At 38.6% G+C, this 26067-nt stretch overlaps 2 protein-coding genes across 2 annotated transcripts; both read right to left on the reverse strand.

Moving 5' to 3' along the window:
* Positions 1 to 4261: 4261 nt before the first annotated feature.
* LOC127194197 (olfactory receptor 2A2-like) lies at positions 4262 to 5194 on the reverse strand. The gene has a single exon (XM_051151518.1). It carries the CDS (start codon positions 5192 to 5194, stop codon positions 4262 to 4264), a length of 933 nt encoding a protein of 310 aa, XP_051007475.1.
* Positions 5195 to 23148: 17954 nt separating this feature from the next.
* Positions 23149 to 24082, reverse strand: LOC127194198 (olfactory receptor 2A14-like). The gene is given in 2 exon segments (XM_051151519.1): positions 23149 to 23979; positions 23981 to 24082. Coding segments are annotated over 2 exon segments (933 nt in total).
* Positions 24083 to 26067: the final 1985 nt, after the last annotated feature.

The raw sequence follows: 26067 nt of genomic DNA on the forward strand, positions 1-26067 counted from the left end.
GTAATGTTTCTTTTATGAAACATTACTGGTATTGGGGCATAGATGTTCAGAATTAAGACATCCTCTTGGTGTATTTTTCCTTTGATGAGTATGAAGTGTGCTTGCCCATCTCTTTTGATTAAATTTGGTTGAAAGTATATTTTATTAGATACTACAATGGCTACTCAAATTTTTTTCTTAGATCCATTTGCTTGGAAAACCTTTTTCCAGCCCTTTAAGGTAATGTCTCTTTATTGCTGAGGTGTGTTTCTTGTATGCAGCAGAATGATGGGTTCTATTTTAGCATCCAGTCTGTCAGCCTGTGTTTTTTTTTTTAATTGGGGAGTTGAAGCCATTGATATTGAGAGATATTAATGACCAGTGGTTGTTCCTGTTTGTTTGTTTGTTTTGTGTTTTGTTTTGTTTTTTGATGTTTGAGGTGGAAGAGAGTATGTGTGTTTCTGTGTTTTGGTTTTTTGGATGTTCTTTAGTTCCTTATTCCGTGTGTTTTCCTGGGTGTAGTTAGTCTTTTTGGGTTGGAGTTTTCCTTCTAGTGTATTCTATATGACTGGATTTGTGGCTAGGTACGGTTTAAACTTGGTCTTGTAGTGTAATGTCTTGTTTTCTTCATCTATGGTGATTGAAAATTTTGCTTGGTCTGGGTTGGCATTTGAAATCTTTTAGTGTCCACATGACATCTGTCCAGGGCCTTCTGGCTTTCATAGTCTCTGTTGAGAAGTCAGGTGTAATTCTCATAGGTTTGCCTTTATATGTGATTTAGATGTTTCCTTTTGCACCTTTCAAATATTCTTTCTTTGTTCTGTACATTAGTGTTTTGGCTATTATGTGGCAGGAGGATTTTCTTTTCTGGTCCAATGTATTTGGAGTTTAGGTAAGCCTCTTATATGTTTATGGATATTTCTTTCTTTGGGTTGGGGAAGTTTTCTTCTATGATTATTTTGATTTTTTTTTTCTGGGCAGTCGAGTTTGAAGTCTTTTTCTTCTTGTATTCACATTATTCTTAGGTTTGGTCTTTTTATCGTATCCCAGATTTCTTGGATGTTTTATGTCAGGAACTTTCTCATTTTAACATTTTCTTTGATTGATGTATTGATAACTTCAGCCGTATATTCTACACTTGAGTTTCTCTCTTCCGTCTCTTGTATTCTGATGGTGTTGTTTGTGTCTTCAGTTCCTGTTCTCTTCCTTAGGTTTTTCAACTCCAGGGTTGTCTCAGGTTGTGTTTTGTTTGTTGCTTCTAATTCTCTTCTTAGGTCTTGAATAGCTTTACTTATTTCTTTCTCTCATTTGATTGTGTTTTCCTATAATTCTTTATAGGATTTATTCAGTTCCCTCATCTGTTAGAGTGTATTTTCCTGTCTTTCTTTGAAATATTTATTTTCCTCTTTTAAGGTTTCTATCATTTTCATCACCTCAGATTTAAAATATTCTTCTTGTGCTTCAGGGGTGTTAGTATCTCCAGGGCTTCCTGTGGTAAGGCCACTGGTTTCCAGTGGTGTCATATGGCTCCAAGATTTGTTGCTTGTGCTCTTGCACTGGCCTCTATCTATTTGGTTGTCTTTGGTGTCAGCAGGCCTGGAGGGTCTTCTGATAGGGTTTCTGCCTGTGTCTCAGGTTGTCCAGGTAGGTCAGGATTAGGCAAAGAGAGCTCCCATGAAAAAGATGTTTGCTAGGGCTGCCCTGAGGCCTACTCAGGATGGCAGACAGTGTGTGTTGGAGCCTGTTTCCAGCTCAGTCTGCTGGGTTTTCTGTCTATGTCCCAGTTGGGTCAGGCAGGAAAGGAGCAGGCTGAGAGAGATACAAGCCAAAAGCTGCTGTGGTGCCCCTCAGGTCTTCTTGGTATGGTGAACAATGTGGGTTATGGCCTGTGTCAGACTCATGTCTGCTAGCCAGACTCTGCTGTTTGTGACCCAGATGGGCAATGCCAGAAAGGAGTAGGCGGAGAGAGATCCAAGTCCAAAGCTGCTTGGGTATCCTACAGGCCTCCTAAGCTGGTTTTCTGGCTGTGTCCTGGATGGATCAGGCCAGAGAGGAGTGACCAGAATGAGATTCAGTCCCAAAGCTGTTAAGGTGTCCCACAGGCCTCTTCAGGATGGCAGCTAATGTAGGTTGTGGCCAGCACCCAAGTCACCTCTACTTGTTTGCTCCCTGTGTCCCAGATGGGTGAGGCTGCTTATCAGTGGGCAGAGAGAGGCAAGCCCAAAGCTGCTCAGCCATCACAGTTCTTTTTGGGATGGCATGACAATGATATTTGTAATCACTGACATTCTAAGTTGAGTGAGATGGAATATTTTTCAAAATTATTAATTTATTATTATTTCATGTGATTCGGTCATTTGCCTGCATGTATGTCTCTGTGAGGGTGTCATATCCCCTAGAACTGGAGTTACAGACAGTTGTGAGCTGCCATGTGGTACTGGGAATTGAACCCAGCTCCTCTGGAGGAGCAGACAGTGCTCTTAACCACTGAACCATTTCTTTAGCCCCTGTGAGATGGAACCTTAATGCAGTTTGGTTTTCATGTCATTATTTATTTGCCTTTCTTTTCCTGTGATGAATAAAAGAAGTGGAAGGGAAAGCATCTGGTCTTTAACAGTTACTATTTTAGCTATGTGTTCCTATGTATTCCTTTTCAGATCAAAGAAGTTACCTTGTGTTTCTAGATTGTTGACTGTGTGTTTCTGATGAAAAAGTATTAGACTTTTCACTTGCTTTAAATGAATGTAAAAAGAGTTTATATTTTCCTTTATTTATTTAATATACCATAGTATATTGATTGAGTTTTCTATGTTTGAACTACTGTACCCCTGGAATAAATCTCACTTGGTCATAGTATTTGATGCTGCCTGTTTTCAGGTTCTGGTTTTTGATATTTGTTGAGATGTACATTTTTGTACAGAAAGATAAAATGGCCTGTAATTTGCAGTTCCTGTGATATCTTTTACAGTAATGATACTGACCTCATAAAAGGACCTAGGAACTTTTTTCTTTGTTTCTATTTTTAAAATTTCCTATGAAGAAATAATATTAATTTTTCTTTTAAAACTCTGGTGTAGTGTACTAAAATAACAATGTGGTCTGTAGATATCTTTAATAAGATTTAAATATACTAATTTATTTTTATGTGCTGTAAATCTATTTAGATCATTTTAATGTGTTGGTAGATTCAGTATTCATAAAAAAATTCCCTAATTGTAGTATAGTTGCTCATGGAATTCTCTCTCGGTTCTTTACATATCTGCTAAATTGGTGATGATGTTTCCTTCAGTGATAATTTTAGTCATTGGAGTATTTCCTCCCTTGTGTATGTGTTTATAAGCTTGTGTGTGAGTATATGTAGTATCTGTAGAAGTGGACATCAGGTGTCCTGCTTTATCATTCTCTGCTTTATTCCCTTAAGACAGAGTTCTTTACTGAAGCAGGAGATTCACTGTCAGCCATCAAACTTCAGCAGACCTCCTGTTTCTGACACCCACGTCCCTGGGGTACAAGAATATATGCAGCTACACCCAGCTGCTCACATGTGTCACGAGAGTTCATACGCTGGTCCTCATGCTTGTCCAGGCCTTCACCATGATCTCTTATGAACACCTGCTGCTGGTCAAGCATACTAAAGTGTGGTAATTTTGTTGATTACACACACACACAAAAAAAGAAAAACAGTAACACTAGTGACCATTAATTCTATAGTTTTTTCTATTTTTTATTTCATTTAATATATGTTCTGATCTATATTATCTTATTCTGTTTTCTCTGTTGCTTCATTAGCTTTACTTTAAAGTAAGTGTTTGGAGATAAAATTTGAATAATTGATGCAAATAAGAGTGAGAAATAGTGTTCCATTCTCTCTTGCTGAACAAAAGGAAATGGCTTTCAACATTGGAATTCAATCTAAAAATTGAATTCATAGAGTCAATTATGAGTACATCACTTTCCATGTTATTATGTCCCATGTTCAGAGCCAAAATTTGAGCGATTACACTATTTTAAAATCAGACTTCTAGCCAGACATGGTTGGTGGTGTACACCTTTAATCCAAGCACTTGGGCGATAGAAGCATATGTATCTTTGTGAGTTCGAGTCCAGCCTGATCTACATAGTGAGTTCCAGGGCAGACAGAGCCACATAGTGATCACTATCTCAAAACTAAACAAACAAAGCAACAAATAAATAGTAACAAATAAAATTTCCTTGAATTTTGCTTCAGCTAACCACAAGTTTCAGGAGCATGGCCCTACCTAACTCAAATTTTCTGTGCCCGTCAAACAGATCTCTTCTTCTGCAGTGCTCTGTGGAAGGCTTCTTTCATCTGGGCATTCCTCAGGCTGTAGATGAGAGGATTCAGCAGTGGGTTAAATAGACTGTGGAACAGTGACAAAATTTTCTCCTGCTCCTCTCGCTGATCAGAATCAGGGACCATATAAACCAACATGGCTATTCCAAAGAAGAGCCCCACCACACAGAGATGGGAAGAGCAGGTGGAGAAGGCCTTCCTGCGTCCCTCCTTTGACTGCATCCTTAGGACTGCCCGGAGGATGTGTGTGTAAGAGACAAGCATTGAGCAAAGGGGCCCAACTAAGACAAAAATGCATGCAGCAAGGATGACAAGTTGGTTGATCAAGGTGTCAGCACAAGCCAGCTTGAGAACAGCTAGGATTTCACAAAAGAGGTGGTTCACCTCCCAGGGCCCACAGAAGGGCAGCCTGAGCAGAAGAACTGTGTGAACCAGAGAGAGGATAAATCCACATGACCAGGAAGTGGCAGCCAGAGCCACGCATACTTTCCAACTCATGATGACAGTATAGTGTAGGGGGTGGCAGATGGCCACGAACCTATCATAGGACATGGCTGCCAAAATCAAGCACTCTGAAGCAGCAAAGGCCAAGTACAGGAATGTCTGTGTGATGCATGGACCAAATGTGATGTTTTTTTTCTGGTTGACCAAGTTGGCCAGCATCTTGGGGACGTTGTTGGAAGCATAAGACATGTCGAGGATGGCCAGGTGTGAAAGAAAGAAGTACATCGGGGTGTGCAGCCTCTGGTCCACACAGATGAGCCCCAAGATTATGCCATTGGCAAGCATGCTAAGGATGTACAACAGGGAGAAGATCCAGAAAAGCAACATCTCCATGCCTGCACTGAGCTGGAGTCCCACCAGGATGAAGTCTGTGACCCATGTGTGGTTGCCTTTCATTCCTTTATGACAGCTGGTACAGCAGTGGTGTGAGATGAAAAGCCCAGAGCTGGACAATCAGTGAAAACTGGATTTATTCATCACAACACAAGTGCAGAGAAGAGTTCAATGCCTCCTCTTATTTCACGCTTAAATTTAATCAGTAAATAGTACATTAAGAATTATGCAAATTCTACACTTTTACTCAGATTCAGTATACATTGATGGCTTTGTTGAATATTTTACATTCTTCGTCTATATATTTGGTTTTGAAACATTTGAAGTTACTGCCATATTATAATTATAAAAGGTAAGAAAAGGAATGCTTACATGTTTGTTTTCTCTATCTCTATTCACACAGGATCTAATCTAAGATTTCATATTATACTTAATATAATCTCTTCTTAGTATCTTTGTAATTCAAATGCATCCTTGGCCTTTATGTGTTTTCAACATTTGACATTTTAAAGAGTAAATAGTAGATTTTTAGTAGTATGTCCTTCAAGTTGAAAATATATTTCTCATGTTTTTAAAAATTTTTATTTATTTATTTTTATTTCTTATGTTCTGATTCAGATTATTCATTATGTTAAGATGCAGGATGTTAATTTGTTCCCTTGTTGGGCCAAAACTAAGTTGGATCACTTAATAAATACTGTCATTCTCTGATATTTTCATTGCATGCCTATTATTTTTTCCAATCAATTTCCAGGATATCATTCATATATATATATTATAACTTTATATGTTTATCTACGTATACATATATATATATATATCTTTCAGTTTCTTATTTTAACTACCATTGATTATCTTGCCAACTCAATTATTGGTAATAATGATGAGAAATATGTGGCTATTGTGTCATGATTAGTTGGCAATTATGTAGAAAAATGCTCTTTTGATCCATCTCTTTCTGCCTGGACTTACTTTGTTAGCCAATGGGTGATATTTTATTATTATCATGTTTTGTTTTCTGCATGTGAACTCTCAAGACTTGTTCTGTTGTCTCTTTAGCCTGCTTTTGTTTTGAACTCTCTATTACTTTTGACAGGAACACGAATTTCAGGCTCACCTATTCATAGTTCATAATTCACTTAATCAACTAACATCTAGACTTCAATAAACCCTTTTTAAAAAAGATTAATTTTTTATTATTTTACACATATGAATGTTTGCTTACACACATGTATGTTCATAAAATGGAGGCCTGGTGCCTAGGTGTCCAAAGGAAAGTCTCAGATCACCAGAATCTAGAGTTACAGATGGCTGTGAGCTGATACGTGTGCTGAGAATCAAGCCCAGGTCCTCTGCAGGAGCAGCAACTGCTTGCACCCACCAAGCCACCTCTTTAGCCACTTTAACTGAGCTCTTGGTTCTTCTCTGTTTGATACTCAAGATGAACCCAGGACTTCTATATCTGTGGAAGTTCTGTTCTCTGAAACTATACTCTTAGACCAGTAATTTCAGTTTTATATCGAGTGTAGTGTCTGTTTCTAGTGTCCTTTTATATAAATAGATGAAAGGATAACAGAAATATACATTCTCAAGATTACCTTTGAAAGCTGTATGCGAAGAACTGTTTTTATTCACGAAGTCAAATCTCCTTAATAAATTAACCTTAGCATTAAAAAAGTTTGTGATGTGATTTGCTATTTTATTTTTAATGAAATACATGTTTGTAATTCTAGAAACAATAATTGTGTTTTTTTTTTTTTACCATCTGCCTTTCAGTCAGTACTCTAAAGTTATATACTCTTGAATAATTTACATCGAAAAGTTAATTTTAACAAACAAACTTGCTAACTGTTGGTAATTCTTACTTTCTATTGTATATTTATACTATGGATTTTAAAATTGTAACACAATATTGCTCAATTCTATTATTTGTAGATATATGATGAAACATTTCCTACATAAAAATATTTGCCTGTAATATGAATAGAACCGAATCATCATTCTTTAAAAGTTGGTACTTATATCATATATTATCTAATCACTAGATTGTGCAATTTAGTGTTCAGTAATTAAAAATGTATATATATACACACATATACATACACATATATGATAGTGGGGTTGTCTTCATTCATGAAATCTTATTGTAAATTTAGAGAATATTAAACCCTCAATCAACTCATTCTCTTTCTCTACATATGAAAGCATCTATCTCAAGTGATATAAAAATCAGGACAGCTTAAAATATCTAGGCATAGTAAGGATTATTACAATAAGGAGCTGGCCAGCCAGAAGGGTGTTTAATCTAGCATTCATTGTCTTATAATGAGAGCTTAGTGTCTAATTTTCATAGTGAATCTCGGGGAGCCAATAGATCTTTATACTTTGATGGAACACACCTAAAATCAACCTCAGAAAGATTCTTACGTTGTCATGATACTAGATGCTAAGAAAAAAAATTTTTTTTTCCTGAAACACAATTCTTTACAAAGCTGGAATGCAACCTGGTTTATCATGTGAAATCACTGGTTACTAGGATAACATTCTCAACTGTCCTGAGTTCAACTTATCTTCTAAGTCATGAGAAGTGACAAGTTTTATGCGACCTCTGAGCTTCTTACTCTTTAGGCCCCATGTGGTTACATGTGAAAGAATTATCTCAATGCCACTCTTTCCTTCCTAGATGTCATTCTACCTTGATTAGTAAGAACAAGAGATATAGATTTTTTCATGCCATATCTAGTCTAAAGTTTTCCTTTCAATTGCAGTTTCTGGTTTTGGAGGAAATTCTGCTTCAAGAATGAACAATATTTGGAACAATTAGACTCATCATTCACATTAAATAGACAGTCTGTACCAGTACAGAAACTACAAATTAACAATATTTTTGAACAATCAATTCCATAGCATTTGAAACACTGAATGGATATGATTTTATTTTTATCATATGTAGCTTTCTTCAAGTTTTTTTTAATCCTAAAGCAGACAATGCATTTCCAGTTATGAATTAAATCTAGTATGAAGTGTATTACATATGTCAATGAAGTATATTATATTACACACATCAGCTAAGGGTTATATTTAAACACACTGAGATCTGTTATGGATTAGATATTCAATTTCACATCCTATTACAGTAGACTATCTTTGCAGATACGATTTCTTGTACTTTTAAAAAATATGAACTTTAAAGAGGTTAAACAACATCTTATATCGGCTTTGAATTGATGCTTTGAGAATATAGTTTCATAGGAAGAATTTTGGAGCGTTCGGAGGAAGTACTTTGTAATTCCATGAAAGGTAGATTTAAGGATACATGTATTGTAGACTTACAAACTTTTTCAACTGCTGAATTCAGGAAAGAAATCAGTTGCATGAATTTCTTTGAGAAACACAATCTCAATGAGGCAGAAAGATAAAAGAGATTTTAAAAATTTCTATAAGTATACTGAATTTATTATGAATGAAAATAGATAAATGTGTGTAAAATTATTTTTGGTACACTTGAAAAAATCCTATAATATGATAAGTAAGGGTAGTAACATCTGCACTGAAGATTTTACTTATAATTACTGACTTACATTTAATTTCTCAGCATAAAGGAAAACAATAATATTGAAAATTATTCTGATGATTTAGTATCTATAGTTTTGTGCCTGGATTAAAAACTTTTCAGATCTTAGTTATCATTTCTAGCTTGCTTTTAAAACATAAACTGAAGACAATATAAAATAAAGTTAAACAAATATTGAAGGAAAGTCTCATGATGTGAATGGAAAGAAAACTGTTACAACGTTGTTACCCAAATTTTTATATTCACAATAAAAACCACATCAGTTCACAAAAGAAACGGTTTTCATGGTTGCTTTGAGCAGCTTTTCCTTGACCCCAACAGTTCTCAACTGGTGCCCCACCTCCCCCACCAGAGACAATCAGAAAACACAGATAGCTTACATTATTACACATAACAGTAGCAATTTCACAGTTATGAAGTAGCAACAAAAATAACTTTATGGTTGGGCGTCACCACAACATGAAGAGGTATATTAAAGGGTCCCAGAATTAGGAAGGTTGAGAACCACTGTCTTAGACAGACCTGACACCAAGACACCAAGAGTGTTTATCCACCTTAGAGTTTGAGTTTTCTTTATCTAGAGTTGGTTGATGGCTCATATTCTCCCTATTCTCTCTCTCTCTCTCTCTCTCTCTCTCTCTCTCTCTCTCTCTCTCTCTCTCTCTCTCTCTCTCTCTCACACACACACACACACACACACACACCTATAGAAGGTTTTATTTTATTTTTTTCAGTTTTTTAAATTTTTTTTATTAATTTATTCTTGTTACATCTCAATGTTTATCCCATCCCTTGTATCCTCCCATTCTTCCCTCTCTCCCAATTTCCCCTTATTCCCCTTCCCTATGACTGTGACTGAGGGGGATTTCCTTCCCTGTATATGCTCATAGGGTATCAAGTCTCTTCTTGGTAACCTGCTATCCTTCCTCTGAGTGCCATCAGGTCTCCCGCTCCAGGGGACATGGTCAAATGTGAGGCCAGAACATTCTCCACAGTTGAGTGGAGAGTGGGATATGACTTTCTCACATACCATAGAAGGTTTTAAAAAACCAATTTAAGTCTAATACTTAGTATAATATGATAAATTGAAATACTTAAAAATTAAGTAATCACATGACAAATTCATTTATCAAACTGATTCAGAAAACAAATGACTACAACAGGTATTCAATGTTCCTTTTCCCAGACATTAATATCTTCTTTTAGACAGTTAAAAATAAAGTTGTCATTGGTCTGACCATTTCAGGGTATGGAGGTGCCCCCTTCTCAGGTCTCCTCTTTTTAAGACAGCTGCATTGGTCTGGCTGCTACCATCACATCATAGTAGATGAAAATGGGGATAAGATGCCAGGCAGTTTTGGGGATCCCTGTCTATCTACAGCTCTGCATGGCAGCAATGGGAACTGGTGTCTTTCCTAACTTCTTGCAATGCATTCTGAGTCAGGGCATACGATCACTCCGGAATGGCATCATTTTGACACTGTTAAGGTGATTTCTACTGCTGTACTGTTCTGTTTCAACTACCCACACCAAAAGCCACTTTCCAGTTCAAATGAATCCCTTTAGGTAAAAAGATGTCAGTGCTGGATTTTCTCTGAGGCAGATCCTTTGAGTTAGAATAAACTCTACAGATAGAACCATACCTCTAAAATGTGTGTAGAATCTCACTTCTCCTGACAGCCTTCATCAGATGAAATCAGATTTGGGGACTTCAAAGGACTCACTGAAATGGCTCCAAAGAACCCCAGGAGCATAGTTTTTTATTTCACTATCAGAAGACAAAACACTTTTCAGTCTCTAGCGAGAGTTCAAATTCCCAGAGGGACTGTGCAACATCACACAGATGTACCTTATCCCTGAGGTGCTGGGCAGGCCAGCATATTTTGTTTAGAAGACAAAACATATAGTACCAGGTGAGCTTGAAGGCAAACAAACTTTTAGGCCAGCCAGTTCCTTTGGCACAAATTCATGTCTTTAGAGAGCAGTGAAGCTGAGGAAAAGCAAACTACAGTATCCACTCTTTTGAAGTTGTTATGGTTTTATGGATTTATGCACTGCTAGAACCTGTTCTTCCTGACATGAAGATGCCAAGTATATCTCTTTTGCAGTGGACATGAAGGGTTACAGGCAGCAGACATAAGCAACAGTACTGAGTTCCCATTATATTTGTAGCCATGAGAACTGACACTCACAACTATTTCTCAGTGTAGTTTCAGGACTCTGAGAACATCTGAGAAGCTCCAAAAGATCAACACAATTAAAACACTTCCATAGTGATGTTTTGACAAGCTTTGGCTTTCTTCTGTCATTCTTTCATGTGTGCACATTGATATTTTGTGGAAGCTCTCTGTATGTGCTACTACAACACATGGGAGGCAGAAGACATGAAGCAGGGTTGTCAATTGCTAAAGCCAAACTTTAAAATTTATAAAACTGTGAAGCATTGCAATTTTAACAACTTTTAATAAAATAAAAATGTCATAGAAGACATTTATGTTGAGCTATTATAGAAGTCTTTTAAAAATAAAAGAAACTTTCAACATCCTGTATTTAACATGAAACACTATAGGCTACTGGGTCCAAACACATTCAATACATGCTTATGCAATGTCTAAGTAAAGATGAATTAAAAGCAATTTTCCCAATAAACACAGTTTTAATTTCTACCATAAATATCAATACCTATACCATTTAAAAAAATTAGGTCCTTGGTAACTTTTAAGAGTATAAAGATTTTCTAAGATCTAAGCATTGGGACATAATTGCGGCAAATGATAAATCCCCACTTTTGTAAGGATTAGAGTTAGAAACATAGGATCTTCAGTTATTACTAGATACAAGGCTAGGGTTATGGCCCAGTTGGTAGAATGGTTGCTTATCAGTCATAAAACTCTGTGTTGAATTCCCAGTACCACATAAAACCTGAAGTGTTGACACAGGCTTGTAATTACAGCCCTCAGGAGGTGGAGGCAGGAGGGTCAGAAGTCATCTTCAACTACAAAGAGAGCTTGAGGCCAGACTGGAATACATGAAATCCCATCTCAACAAAACAAAAGAAAAGAAAGCAGACAAAAAGAAAGAATGACACACACCCCTGTATTCCTTTTGTACTGCTGCTATAAGCAATAGACAAAACCACACCTTTTATCTCACAGTTTTATTGGTCACAAACCGTGACATTAGCTCGATGGATCCTACCCTCAAACCTTCAAGACTAACTCAGAATCAAATTAGGCTTATGTATTCATTGGAGGTTTGAGGTTCAATTCCAAATGTAATGGAGCCTTGTGATTATAGGGTTGAAGTCAATCTGAGATCGCTCTGAGCTCTTTGTAGCCACTCTCTCCTTACACATCACTCCACTTGTGCTCAGTACTTTTGTGTTGCTGTGACCAAACACCAGACATAGACAACTTAAGAGACAAAAGATTTATTTTGGCCCATGATTTGAGAAGACGCAGTCTGTTATGGCAGGGAAGGAAGTCATGGCTGAGTTCATGAGTGTGCGGTAGAGGAAGAAGAAGAAACTAGGCTAGAACTAAGAAGGGTGGTCATTTCCAAAGCTGGCGGAACCATATCTAGTGGGAAGTGAAAGTCATAAAGCCAGCACAGCTGTTTGACAAAGCTCCAGCAAAGCTGAGCTGAGTGACGCAATCACTGTGCTATGGTCCCCTACTTTTTGGCCTTGATCTCTATGTGTTGCACGCTTGGGGGGGGGGGCTTTTATTATTTGTACAACTTGGGCATATTGGATTGATGGAAATTTTCTTATGAATCATTCACACCCTCTTCTAGGAACACTACTTCTAAGCTTCCTCAGGAATGTCCTGACCATATTACCTCTCCCACTTTTAGGGAGATATCCTTATCTGGCCCCACTGGAAAGTCTTCTTTACGCCCTGCAGGTTGTGACTCAAATAGTCATGTCAGAGACCTCCTAATGAGGCTCTGACTCAAAGATACTCTTGGCACATCTGCCCCTGGATGTTCCTTACTCAGGAACAAGATAATCAGAACAAAGTTTTGAGAAGTTGGCAGCAGATCAAATTAAAAGCCTCCTCTTCATACTAATGGACAAAGAATGGTGCGGATAAATGATAAAAGGGTAAAATATTAAAATCTCCCTTTCTTAGAAAAAGTAAACTCGTACAGGATCACTACGGTGTTGTATGACCAAGGAACAAAAACCAAAACAAAACAACAACAACAAAACAAAACAAAAACAACAAAAACAAAACAAAACAACAAACAAACCAAGATTAGACATATAAATAAATTCTACAAATATATAAAATATAAACAGTGTATTATGGCAGAAATTTAATAATACTTGCAGCAACTTTGGCCTGAAGATTTTTTTTTTGAGGGCCCAATTAGGATTCTGAGTATTAGAAGTTGATAATATATCGCATGAGACATAGCAATCTGCCCAGGCTGGCTTGGAGATTTGCTTTCTGTCCACTGCCCTTGAAACCAGCCTGAGAACAAGCTGTCATGCTTTGGCAAAACATGCCCTTGAAACTTGAATATTGTTAAAAGTTGGGTTATGAGGTTGATGAGGAAAAATGATTGTAAATGATAATTCTGTTCTGTCATGGTTTGTCAATGATGACTAGACTTATGACTAAGTGGAAGTTAAAACATATGTCTGGGCACAAAAATGATCTGATCTCTGTTGTGGAACAACATGCGTGTATTCCCGCCTCCTGAGTTCTGTATAAATAAAGAAGCACTCTACTGTCGATCCTCAGGCTGTAAAACTCCACCTGATCCCCATCCCTGACTCATATTCCTCCCTTTATTCCCTTTCCTTCCTTTCCTCCCTCCACCCTCTACATCCACCCTTCTTCAGGCCCTGACCCTCTAACCCCAGGGCTGGACCCTGGCAAGTGGATCGCTGTGAGTTCAAAGCCAGCCTGCTCTACAAAGTGAGTTGAGGACAGCCAAAGCTACACAGAGGAACCCTGCATAAAAACAAACCTAAATCAATAAATAAAAATAAGTAAAAATAAAATAAAATAAAAAACATCTCGAAGTTATAAGGCTCATCTGCTTATTACAAGACACTGTCCACATAGTAAGAGCAACCGATTTGCCAAGTTACTGATCCACCATCCTGATTAGTGCAGTGGACACCACCGTGCTCAAGCTGTCTGTGCTATTGAGGTCCTGATGTTATGAAAGCAGCAACAATATAACAGCAATGACTTCAACATTCAGTCCAGAAGATAATCATATATTTCTGTGTTTTACTCTGTGGTGCGATACTTAGAACGTAGCAAAATTACTCTGGATTCCATATTTCTATAATTTTAACTGAGTTAACATTTATTGGGTGTTCTATTTACTACCCCTTGACTCTGGCTCCCTTTTGAGTATTAAAATAGTATTATAATTTAGAGGCTTGCTTTTGGAACAATGCAGCAGTGGTGTCAGCATGCCATGCCCCAAAGATGAAAAATTAATGTAGGTCAAGGCTAGATCTGAGGAAGCCATAAATCTATCCTATAAGGTCATGATACATTTTCATATTTTTGCATTCATCTTGTTAGTTGATTCTATACTCCTTGATCTTTAATTTTTGTCTCATAATAAACAATTTAGCATACAAACTACTTTATGGCTAAATCAAGTTCTTCTATAGCCTAGACATTTCCTGTGGGTATTATATTCTTGGAAAACTCTGCTAGCACTCACAGTGAACTAGATTCTAAATTTCAATAGTATCACATGATTTACAGACACAGTGTAGATAAACATTTCCAACAATACCAGTATCACACCATTTTACAGTATGACTAGAACACAATCAGTTTCATTAGAAAATATAATAGAATCAGAGAAATATCAGCTTTGACTTCCCATTAAATATGATTGGACATAGGTCAGGTTGATGTTATTATAGAAATCATTAGAGTTTGGGTTGACATTTTTCCCCCCTGCATTCTACATCGGTTGGGAACAAAGCCAATCACTCTGTCTCAGTATAATGAAATGATAACAGCTTCTACCACAGCATTTGTCCTGTGGTAGGGGTATGGTGTAATTCAGAATGGTTTCCCAGCTGTGCTATGTCTTATTCTGACACATTCTAGGATGTGGGCATCACAGTTCATCAGTGAGGGTTACCAGGACCTAGAAAACTCCAATTCACTGCAAAATCCCCCAAGTGTTTCTCTTTTGCTTATTGACATAGAATGAACAAATTGCATGAGGTAACTTTGGCTTCCACCTGAGTCAAGGCCGGCAAGCAGTCCTGTTGGGTTAGGGTAAAAGCTCTGTGTCTCTAAGCCCCATTACTAAATAAAATCATGTCTTGAGTTGCAGGGCACATTTCACTAAAGTGTCATCATATTTTTAGACTAGGTCTCTTTCTCCCCATCTCAGGAGACAATTATTATAATTTGCTAATTTTAATTGACACTTTTTCCTTTGAGTTTCACTCTTCATTAAAAGTAAATTCAGCTTGTCTCATGATGCCTCAATAGGTAGCTGTTTTTCCCAGCTCCTTTTTATTTGTCTTAAGGGACAATTGCTTTCTTTTTGTTGTTATTGTAAACTAATGGCACTAGTACAATTAGGATGTAAGTTAGCTGCCAGAAAATACTGTGATGCTTTGTATTAGGGTTTGATAAGTGGCAGCCTGCCAAGATATAACTCAGTTTATGAGATAGTACTCCCTGTAAGTCTGTGAGAGGTTTTTCCTATGGTATTCATGACCACCAGATGATACCCACTCTTTATCCTATTGCATGACTCAAGAAGGATAACAGGTATCTGTACAGTATTTGATGGTGTAATGTAACAGCTGAAATATTTTCTTTTCTTTTTTAAAGACTAGGTCTCTCTGTATGGCCTTGGCTGTCCTGGACTCACTTTGTAGACCAGGCTGGCCTCGAACTCACAATGATCTGCCTGCTTCTGTCTCCTGAGTACTAGGATTAAATGTGTGCACCACCGCCCCAGTTTTAAAACATTTTCTTTATTTATAACCAAGGACTTTTCTGAACATTGAACATCTTATCATTAAGCATAGGCAGAGAGAGTGATGAGTCAGCTGAGAACTGTATATATATTATCTGGTGTGGCCAAATTCTATAAAAGTTCTTCCTAGATGGCAGTCTTTATAATGTATGTCCCTTAAAGAACAGGAATCACAGTTATAGGTCCATTAGTTTTCTCCTGTTCGGTTATTAATGTCTGGCCTGTTTTTATTATCATAGCATACATACAAATATTTCTCTAAGAAGCAATGTGTGGTTTAGTTAGTTTACTTCTACTTATTACATTATTTTGTATATGTAAACTCAGTTTTCCACACTTTGGAGGATGCTAGGTCAAAATACTGGCAGTAAGGTCATTTGAGAATGTAGCTTTCCCTCTCACAGAGCACAGGGGCACAAGGCCAGAGTCACTGGGCTCTCCCCTCAATCGTAAGGACATAGTTATCCTCATGGTTATTTTTATGTCACAGTGTGACATCTTCCATCAACACAGTTTTGCCAGAAGGGCCAAAACCACTCAGTATTTTATGGCAATCCTGATGCCATCCTGAAAGATACAGATTATTCCTGCTCCAATGTTAACCCTGGGGCAACTGTCTAAGGTAAAAGGAAAGTTGAGATAATTGAGGAAGAATTGTACAATGAAACTCCAAGTTGGGCACTGTAGCACACGCCTTTAATCCCAACACTCAGAAGGCAGAGGCAGGTGGATCTCTGTGAGTTCGAGGCCAGCTTGGCCTACAGTGAGTTCCAGGACAGCCAAAGCTGTTACACAGAGAAACCCTGTCTCAAAAATCCACAGGAGAGAGAAAGAGAGAGAGAGAGAGAGAGAGAGAGAGAGAGAGAGAGAGAGAGAGAGAGAGAGAGAGAGAGAGAGAGAGACTCCCACTCACAGTTGGAGTAATGTAGCCTGAAGCTTCTGGATATACTCCAAGGCACTCCCAACTAACGACCTTCACTAAGGTGTGTCTGGAATATTGACTAACACCACAGAAAAGAATGTCATGCTGTGTTAGTATAAACCAAAGTTGTGTTATTAAATAAATATGAAGGAAAGAGGTAGTGCATACTTAGACTCGAGTATAGACATCAGGAAGCAATAGCTATACATTATCTATTGTACATATTAAATAACAGCTACATATTTGATTTTATGACTGGGAGTTACATTGTTCAGATAATTTGCAATCAAGTTTGGAGATGAGGCAAAATTTAAAATAAAGTTTTAAATATTCATTGTTTTACTTATTGCTTTTTTATAAGTGATATTATAAGATGGTTTATGAGGTGCACGGTGTAGGTTTATAGATTGAAAAAGAGGGCCAGTAATGTTAAACTCAAGGGTGTTTTGGCTTAAAGCAAAGTCTATTTTCTGTGTTAACACTCTGGCTGAGATCTCTCTGAGAAAATGGGTCTCTTTCAGTAGTCTTCGTGGTGGTTAGTTGGTTCGTTCTAGAGGATGTTTCAATTGTTTCTTGACTACACCTGTAAAAAATACAAACCAGACCCCAAATTCCTCTTCCCACAGCCCCTGGAATTCCTTTTTCTCTATACTGCTTGAAGGTCAGGATACCTGCCTAACCCATTTCCCAAGTCCCTTTAAAAAATAGAGGAGCTTGAATGAAGGGTCTCTCATGGCCCTTCTATGATGACTGTAGTAGTGAAAACAGACAAACTAGCCCTTCATGCCTGCTGTGTTGGGTGATAAATAGTTTATCCTCAAACTATTCCTCTGAGCATGGTATGTGACATATAATATTGATATTTGGTGTCACTGTTTATTATTGATGTGAAGTTAATTTTTTTTTTGGTCTGAAGAAATGCAATGTTTTTTTTTTCAAGAAGACCTTTACTTCTTTAATCATAGCATTGTTTAGTTTTAAACATCTTTGTAGGGACTGCTTTGTAGTTTGATCTATGAGAATGTGGAGCATACTTTGCTATTTCAAGCATCTTTCTTTCTTTTGAAACTGGATGCCTTGGAACAGTGGTTCTCAACCTGTTGGTAGTGAACCCTTTGGTGGTTGCCTATCAGATATCCTGGATATAATATATTTATATTACAATTCATAACAGTAACAGAATTAAAGCTATGAAATAGCAATGAAATGATTTTATGGTTGGGGGTCACCACAGTATGAGGAACTGTGTTAAAGGGCTGCAGCATCAGGAAGGTTGAGAACCACTGCTCTAGGTAAAACTCTGCATATTGATATTCTGGCTGTTGATCTAAGGCTTTGTTAATTGGGGACTTGTACATTTATTTAGTCATGGGATTATTTACGTGAACTATAACCTCCTCTCCTACTATTTCAATCTTAGTCTCAAAGGACTTTGCTCTTCAGGGTGCACACCAGTTGTCATGGATGGGAAGATGAAGCTGGGATCTTAGCCAGCTACTTTCCCCACTGCATTCGATTAGTAAACACCACTAGCTGTGGGCTGATTGACTTATGGCATGTTACAGTGTTTTAGGACATGGACCAGTCAAATTGGGCTCAATTGAAGGCCTAATTCAGTGTTTGGGGTGTTTGATTCAAGGATCCTCCAAGCTGTTTATTTCTCTAGTTTGTTCTTCCAAAGTAGCCAACCTACAGCTCAGCCTGCCTTCCCAGTTGATGTACTAAACTTTCCCTACCCCTCTTTTGTAGTCATCTCTATTTTGTGCCACCACTTAGCTTGAAAGTTTTCATAGGGTATCAAGTCTCTTCTTGGCTACTTGCTGTCCTTCCTCTGAGTGCCACCAGGTCTCCCCCTCCAGGGGACATGGTCAAATGTGAGGCACCAGAGTACGTGAGAAAGTCGTATCACACTCTCCACTCAACTGTGGAGAATATTCTGACCATTGGCTAGATCTGGGAAGGGGTTTAAAGTTTACCTCCTGTATTGTCCTTGGCTGGTGCCTTAGTTTGAGCGGGACCCCTGGGCCCAAATCTGCCTATCATATTGTTCTACTTGTAGATTTCTAGGACCCTCTGGATCCTTTTATTTTGCTGTTCTCCCATGCGTCTCTCATTTAGAGTCCCAATAGGATGCCTTCCCCTCTGTCCCATGATGTCCAGAAAATGGAGTAAAAATTTTAGAAGTGGCTAAGAGACATGTAATGGTCGGCTTCCACCACAAACCTTTCTGAGTCAGCCTCAGTTCACAGGGGTATTGAAAGAGTTCAACATATACATAAAGATCATTATGATTAAAATGGAGAATCTACTCGGAAAAATATTTTAACTGAGCTGTACTTCTGGTCCTTATCTTTCTTCTTAAATGCATGTTTTGAACAAGATGGACAGTAGTTAGAAATGACTTGCTATTTTGAGAAGATAGCAAAAAAAGATATTTCAAAGTAAATGTTATATTACAATTTATCATGGAAGGCATTGCTTCCAAAATGGTGAATAGTGAGAAGAAAACTTGTGTGCAGTCATACAAAGTCTAGAAATTGGCATATTGACTTGAACATTGGTCACAGAGCGCAAAGAAGGAAGAATGCCGTAACACACACTGTTGTGGTATAAACGTGATTGTCTTCCCAAGGGTCACATGTTTGAATATTTGGTGTACAGTCAGTAGTGCTGTTTAAGAAGGTTGAAGAATATTTAGGAGGTGGAGCCTTGCTGGAGAAAATGGTTGATTGACATAGGCCTTGAGGCTTTATAGCCTGCCCACACTTCCTGTTCACATTCTGTTTCAAATGTGGATGCGGTGTGACCAACCAGGGTCTTTTTTCGTTGTCATAAACCTTCTCTGTCTCTCTTCTCTTCCATGATGGAATATATCTCTCTGGGATAGGTCCAAATACTCTCTTTATCCCATCCATTATTTGTTTCCTCAGGGCATTTAATTCAGCAACTAAAGAGTTACTTCCTTCCCTCCCTCCTTCCTCCCTCAGTCCTGCTTTCCCTCTACTCTTCTCTATCTCTCTGCCTCTGTTTCTATGTACCCATTCCCCCCCCCCTCTCTCCCTCTCTCTCCCTCTTTCTGTCTCTCTCTCTCTCACACACACATGCATGTACACACACATACACACACACTTCAAAATAAAAAAAAGTTAGACTTAAAATGCTCTAAAACCTTTAAAGAAAGATAACTAAGGGCATGAATGTCATAATAATCCTCACACTTAGAAGCCTCTGTCCAACCCAGGGGGCTGTGCTCAAACTACTGCACCAACCAAGGACAATACATGCTGTAAACATTGAACCCCTACTCAGATCTAGCCAATAGACAAGACATTCTCCACAACTGTGTGGAGTGAGGGGACTAACTCTGCCATGAACTCTGATGCCCCATATTTTACCACTTCCCCTTGGTGGGAAGGCCTGGTGGCACTCAGAGAAAGGATAATACTTGATAGGCTGTGACCATATGGTGGGGGAGGAGGTCCCTCTCAGTCACAGACCTAGGCGAGGGGAACAGGGTAAAAGAGGGAGGGAGGGAGGAACAGGAGGATACACATGAGTGGAAAACAATTGCGTTGTAATCTGAATAAATAAATACATTAAATGATGATGATGATGATGATGATGATGATGATAAAGAAGCCCCTGTCTAAAACAGTTTCCACTTAATAACTGTAAGAATTTAATTGCTTCTGGTTTTCCTCCTACTTATTTTCAGTCTCCTGCTTTCATTCATGAAAAAAGTTTATGATATAAAGGATAAAAACCAATAATTATACATCCTGTAATCAAGGTTAGAATAAGAGCAACTCTCAGAATCTATAACTACAACTAAGACTACCTTAACCTAAAGATTTGAAGTGCTACTGGGACTTGCAGCTAGACTCTGGGCAAAGCACTGTGAGCTGTATGGAAGAGTTGGGGGATAGAAGGACTGTGTGTGTGGGGGTTGTCAGGCGCTCCACAAGGGGACTATGCATGCCAGTGGACCTGGAGGGGGCCTGCACAACTGATGCACCAAGGACATTGCAAGCAGAGAACCTAGACCCCCTGTTCAGATGTAGCTGATGGGCAGTTCATTCTTCACATGGGGAAGGGGCCAGGGAGAGTGGAGGACTTCCTCTGGCATGAACTCTGGTGCCTGTGATTAGATCACTTCCGTTGGTGGAGAGGCCCTGTGGGAACACAGAGGAAGGGGATGGAGGCTATTCAGATGAGACCTGATAGGCTGTGGTCAGATGGTAGGGGAGGAGGATCCTACCTGTCAGTGGTCTAGAGGAGGAGAATAGGGAGGAGGGTGTGAACAGGAAGATAAGAGTGAAGGGATTACATTTGGGATGTAATGTGAATAAATAATAATTTTTAAAAAGCCATACTCAAATAAATGAAAGGAAAACAACCTGAACAAAAATTAAAGGTATCTCTCATGCGCAAAGAAAGGAGTAACAACAACAAACCACAACGACAAAGATTTGAAGTGCTTTTTTTTTTTGCCCAAAATGTCTAAAATGTAAAAGAAAACAGGTTAAAAAAAAACCTAAGTCCCGCTAATTCCACTTTTGACCAAATAGCCTGTTTTACCGTACTTACTGTTGTTGTCGTTGCTGTTGCTGTTGCCGCTGCTGTTGTTGTTGGATTACTGTGCTACAGTTCATCAGTTGTAGTGTTCTTTGAGTTTGAAGTATCATAAGAGTCTCATGTTCTGAGCACTTAGGCCCCAACAGGCTGTGCTGTTTTGAGGTGACTTGGAGGCTGTAGAAGGTGCCTAACTGGTAGAAGCAGGTCACCAGGGTTTAGAAGGTTATAGCTTGACCCCTAGTTCTGTTCTCTCTGCTTCTAGGTCCACCATAATGTGAACAGCTGTCTTCCATCACACAGTGCCATTACTGTGAACTGAGTTGCATCTGCCATGCCCTTCTTACTGAGATGAGCTGAGACTCTTGAAACCTATAAGCCCAAGTAAACTTTTTCAAGCTGTCAGGACAGATTACTGGATAAAAGTAGTTGTTGCTAAGACTGATGACTTGATTCCTGGGACCCACTTGGTAGAAGGAGAGTACTGATGATTGCAAGTTGTCTTCTGGCTTCCACATATATGCTGGAGGATTGCTCATATGCACACATACCCACACATACATACATACATATAAAAATAAAAATAAATAACCTTTCCTTCCTTGTTTCAGTTAGATATTTTGGTTATAACTTGAAATAACTGATGTGACTCTTTAGCTATTATGCTTTGCTTTGGGGTTCAAATTTGTAACTTGACAACATGAGGATCTTTCTGAGTTTCAAAATATATCAGAGAAGTCACAGGTATTTATAGCCCACTGGCTGCTAAGGGATAGTGGTATTAGTTTTTTACAAACTGTTAAAGGAGCAAAGACCTCAGCCAAGGTAGATGCCACACAGTCTTGCTTTAAATTGTTTCTTACAATCTGGTTCCCCAATCCATAGTGAGGGCTGCTGACTGAATCCCAAGGAACTGGACCGGCTATACATCTCTATGGCAAAGGTCTTCAAGTACCTGCGAACTATTTGACCAGTGACTTGTTTTTGTAAAGAAAGCTTTACTGGATTATAACCATGTGTCACTTATAGTCACTTCTCTCTGAATTGAGTTATTAGGACAGAAAAGATGGCTTTGAAGTCATAAGTCCTTATTCCATCTTTGTCAAAGAAAAAGCCACTAATAATTCATCTAGTGGGTGTCTGCCATGCATTTATTAGCTCAACCTGACTTGGCTAAGCTGCATTCAAACTTTGCCAACTTTGGTTGTTTTCCAATGATTTTTATTAGATGTCACCAAATTCCAGTGATTATTTTTTATATTTTTTAGTCATTTCAGTAATATCCCATTCCTTGTTGACCTATGACTTATCATATAGAACTTTTCTTGTTTAGCTGTTATGTCTAGATTTTTTTGTTTTCATTTTGTTTTGGTGCAAATGGCCATGTAGCCACTTTGCTAATTATAGAAAAATGTGCTGGCTTTATAATTTTACTTTTTTTTTGAGACAAGGTTTCTTTGTGTAGCCTCAGCTGTCATGGACCCACTTTGTAGACCAGGCTGTCCTTGAACTCACAGAGATGCACCTGCCTCTACCCCACGTCCAGTGCTTGGATTTCAGGTGTGTACCACCATGCCTGGCTTTACTGTTGTTTCTAAAGAAGTTCATTTTATGTGCTGTTCACAGTTCCATTTGGTCTCATAGCACTGGCTCCACTCTGATAAGAATTGTGGGTAGGAATGGAGAGACTCTCCTAATATCACAGTCTTAACCCTCAAGTGTTTAAGACCTATAGTATGTATCCAGTTATTTCTGGTACCTAAATATAAGAGGTATGGGCCTATTACCCCGGGCTTCAGAAGCAAGGGACTCAGGACTCTAGGTAGACATGATTTTCGGTCTATGTCTATTAGTCTATAATATTGTGGTTTAGGAGGTGTTTATAATAGAAAGGGCAAAGGAATGGCCAATGGTTATAATTGACAGAAAGCAAAATCATACATCTAGATTGTTCTTTGATATCTCTCATGCTGCTCTCTGCTTCCATAGTGCTCTTCTCATGGCACCCTTGACCTCAGCGTTCCTCAGGCTGTAGATCAGTGGGTTCAGCATGGGGTTGAAAAGGCTGTAAAACAGGGACAGGATCTTCTGCTGTGTTTCAGGGTGCTGTGACTTGGGGGCCATGTACATGACGATGGCGCTGCCAAAGAAGAGCCCAACCACACAGAGGTGGGAGGAGCAGGTGGAGAAGGCCTTTTTTCGTCCCTCTCCTGACTGGATCTTCAGGATGGCCACCAGGATGCGTGTGTAGGAGACCAGCACCAAGCAGAGCGGCCCCACTAATATGAACACACAGGCTGCAAAGATGACTACTTGATTGAGTGTTGTGTCGGCACAAGCCAGCTTGAGGACAGACAGGATTTCACAGAAGAAGTGATTGACTTCATGAGGCCCACAGAATGGCAGCCTCAGGATGAGGACTAAATGGACCAGAGCCAGAAGAAAGCTAAATATCCAGCAAACAGCAGCCAGAATGGTACACAGTCTCCAGCTCATGATGACAGTGTAGTGTAGGGGGTGACAGATGGCCACAAATCTATCATAGGACATCACCACTAAAATCAGGCACTCTATGTGTGCAAAAGCCAGATACAAGAATATTTGCATTATGCATGGAATGAAGGAGATAGTTTTTCTTTGAGTCACAAGATTTGCCAGCATCTTGGGGACATTGTTGGAAGCATAAGACATGTCAACAATGGCCAGATGTGAGAGGAAGAAGTACATAGGTGTGTGCAGTCTGTGGTCCAGGCATATTATTCCAAGGATGACCCCATTCCCAAGAAGGGTAAAAGGAATAAAAGAGAGAGAAAAGCACAAAGAGGAAACAGTCCACAGCTGGATTGGCTTGGAATCCCAGTAGAATGACCTCTGTGATCCATGTCTTGTTGCCTCTCATTTTCCTATGCGAAGATTTTGTTCAGAACCAAAAGCTCAGACCTGTGGGGCAATCAAAGATAGAAAGTATTTAATGATATGACAGAGAAAACATTTTGTAATGTATCACTTAGGGTGAAGTCTTGGTTTTTGTTTTCAGATGTGTTACAAAATTCACTTTACTATAGTTATAAAAATGAGGAAAATGGCTGGGCCATGCATGGTGGCTCATGCCTTTAAGTCCAGCATTTGGGAAGGCAGGCAGAGACAGGCAGATCTCTGTGAGTTCAAGCTAGCCTGGTCTACAGAGCTGAGATTTAGGATAACCAGGGCTACACCAAAAAAAAAAAAACTAAGAGAGAGAGAGAGAGAGAGAGAGAGAGAGAGAGAGAGAGAGAGAGAGAGAGAGAGAGAGAGAGAGAGAGAGAGACTGAATGTCCTGAGAGAATGAATGTCCCGCTATGCGCTTAGGATATTAATGGAAAATGCTGCTGATATGGTTCAGTGGGTGAAAGTGCTTGCTGTCAAGCCTGAAAACCTACTTCAGTCCCCAGACCACAAAAACTACTGTACAAGTTGTCCTTTGACTTTCACATATAATCTGGGGACACATCCACATGCATGCACACACATAGATGCCACAATAAACAAATAAATAAACAAATGCATAAATAAATAACTGTTTAAGAAGCTAAGTATATACCTGTCCATATCTGTATATAAAATAAATCTTACCACAGCACAATGTGTTTTAGTATGTTCCATGTAAGAGGATTTACTTTCAAATATGCACACATACATTGTTTTAGAGAATTCACATTTTCTGGTTCCCTTTCAGTAGGAGAGTCTTGAGCACCCTCATGGTTTGAAGAGAGACAGTCTTGACAAAATGGAATGGGAATTTTCACTGTGTTTCCTGGGCATGGCTTCCCATCTACTGTGTACAGTGCTGATGTGGTCAAATCTCTCTGCTCTTCATGTACCTTCCTCCTAGACCACTCAGCTGCTCACATGCTTTGTACCCATGTCTGAATAACCTCAATGTTGTAGGTTCTTGAAAACTTTATACTTTCTTCTTCAGCAGAATTTGGGGCTCATTTGTCCCCATCTTTAGTGTTTGCTGCTTTATTTTGAGTTCTGTATTCTTTTTCATCAATACCCAGTACACAATTTGGTCATGACTTAACACTGTGCGGTTGTACAATGGCCACATATGCCTTGAGTGTAGCCATGTACCGTGTAGTGATTGGTCCCATAAGGTCATCTCTTTTAGTGAGGTCATTTCATCTTAATCTGTGATGTACACACTCAGTGGTGCTCACACAATGACAGAACCATCTAATGTAGATTTCTCAGACCATACCTGTCATTAAATGCCACATGACTGTACAATGCAACATTTACCCTTCAGAATCTTCTTTAGGTAGAGCATTCAGAAAGGGAAGCAGTGTATAGTAACAGTCAAAACTTCATTTTAATTATACTTTGTTTTGTTATTTCCCTTGATATAGCAACATAGGGACAGAGCCTACTTATGTTCTGGTATGTCATTATCTTCTGTCTTTTGTGTCTTTGCAGTCTTTGCAGTGCAGTCAGATGCCCATCAAATCCTTTCACAGGATTTTCTTCATCACCCATTACCTTGTTAACACCCGTTGCTGTTCAGATGCATCCCAGAACACATACAGGGATGCTAGGAATTCAAGCTACTCTTTGTTAACTCTAGAAAGCTTTTTTCTTAGAAGGATTTGGTTCAGTCCAGACAGAATGAGAAGGTGGGTTAAGAAAGGGATGGGAGAAGACATTACTTAAACAGTCCATTTGATTTGTGCTATTACATTATATTTTATTCACAACACTCCCCCACGATAGAAAAAATTCTACACATATATTTTTTAATTGTATATTTTTAAAACATGTAACATTTTAAACTGAAAGGATATTTATTAAATTTAAAACATTTAGCCTTTAACATAGTTTAAGTTGTATTAATAGAGTAGTTTTTCA

The sequence above is a fragment of the Acomys russatus genome, chromosome 10 (genome assembly GCF_903995435.1).
Source record: "Acomys russatus chromosome 10, mAcoRus1.1, whole genome shotgun sequence".
Taxonomy (NCBI): domain Eukaryota; kingdom Metazoa; phylum Chordata; class Mammalia; order Rodentia; family Muridae; genus Acomys; species Acomys russatus.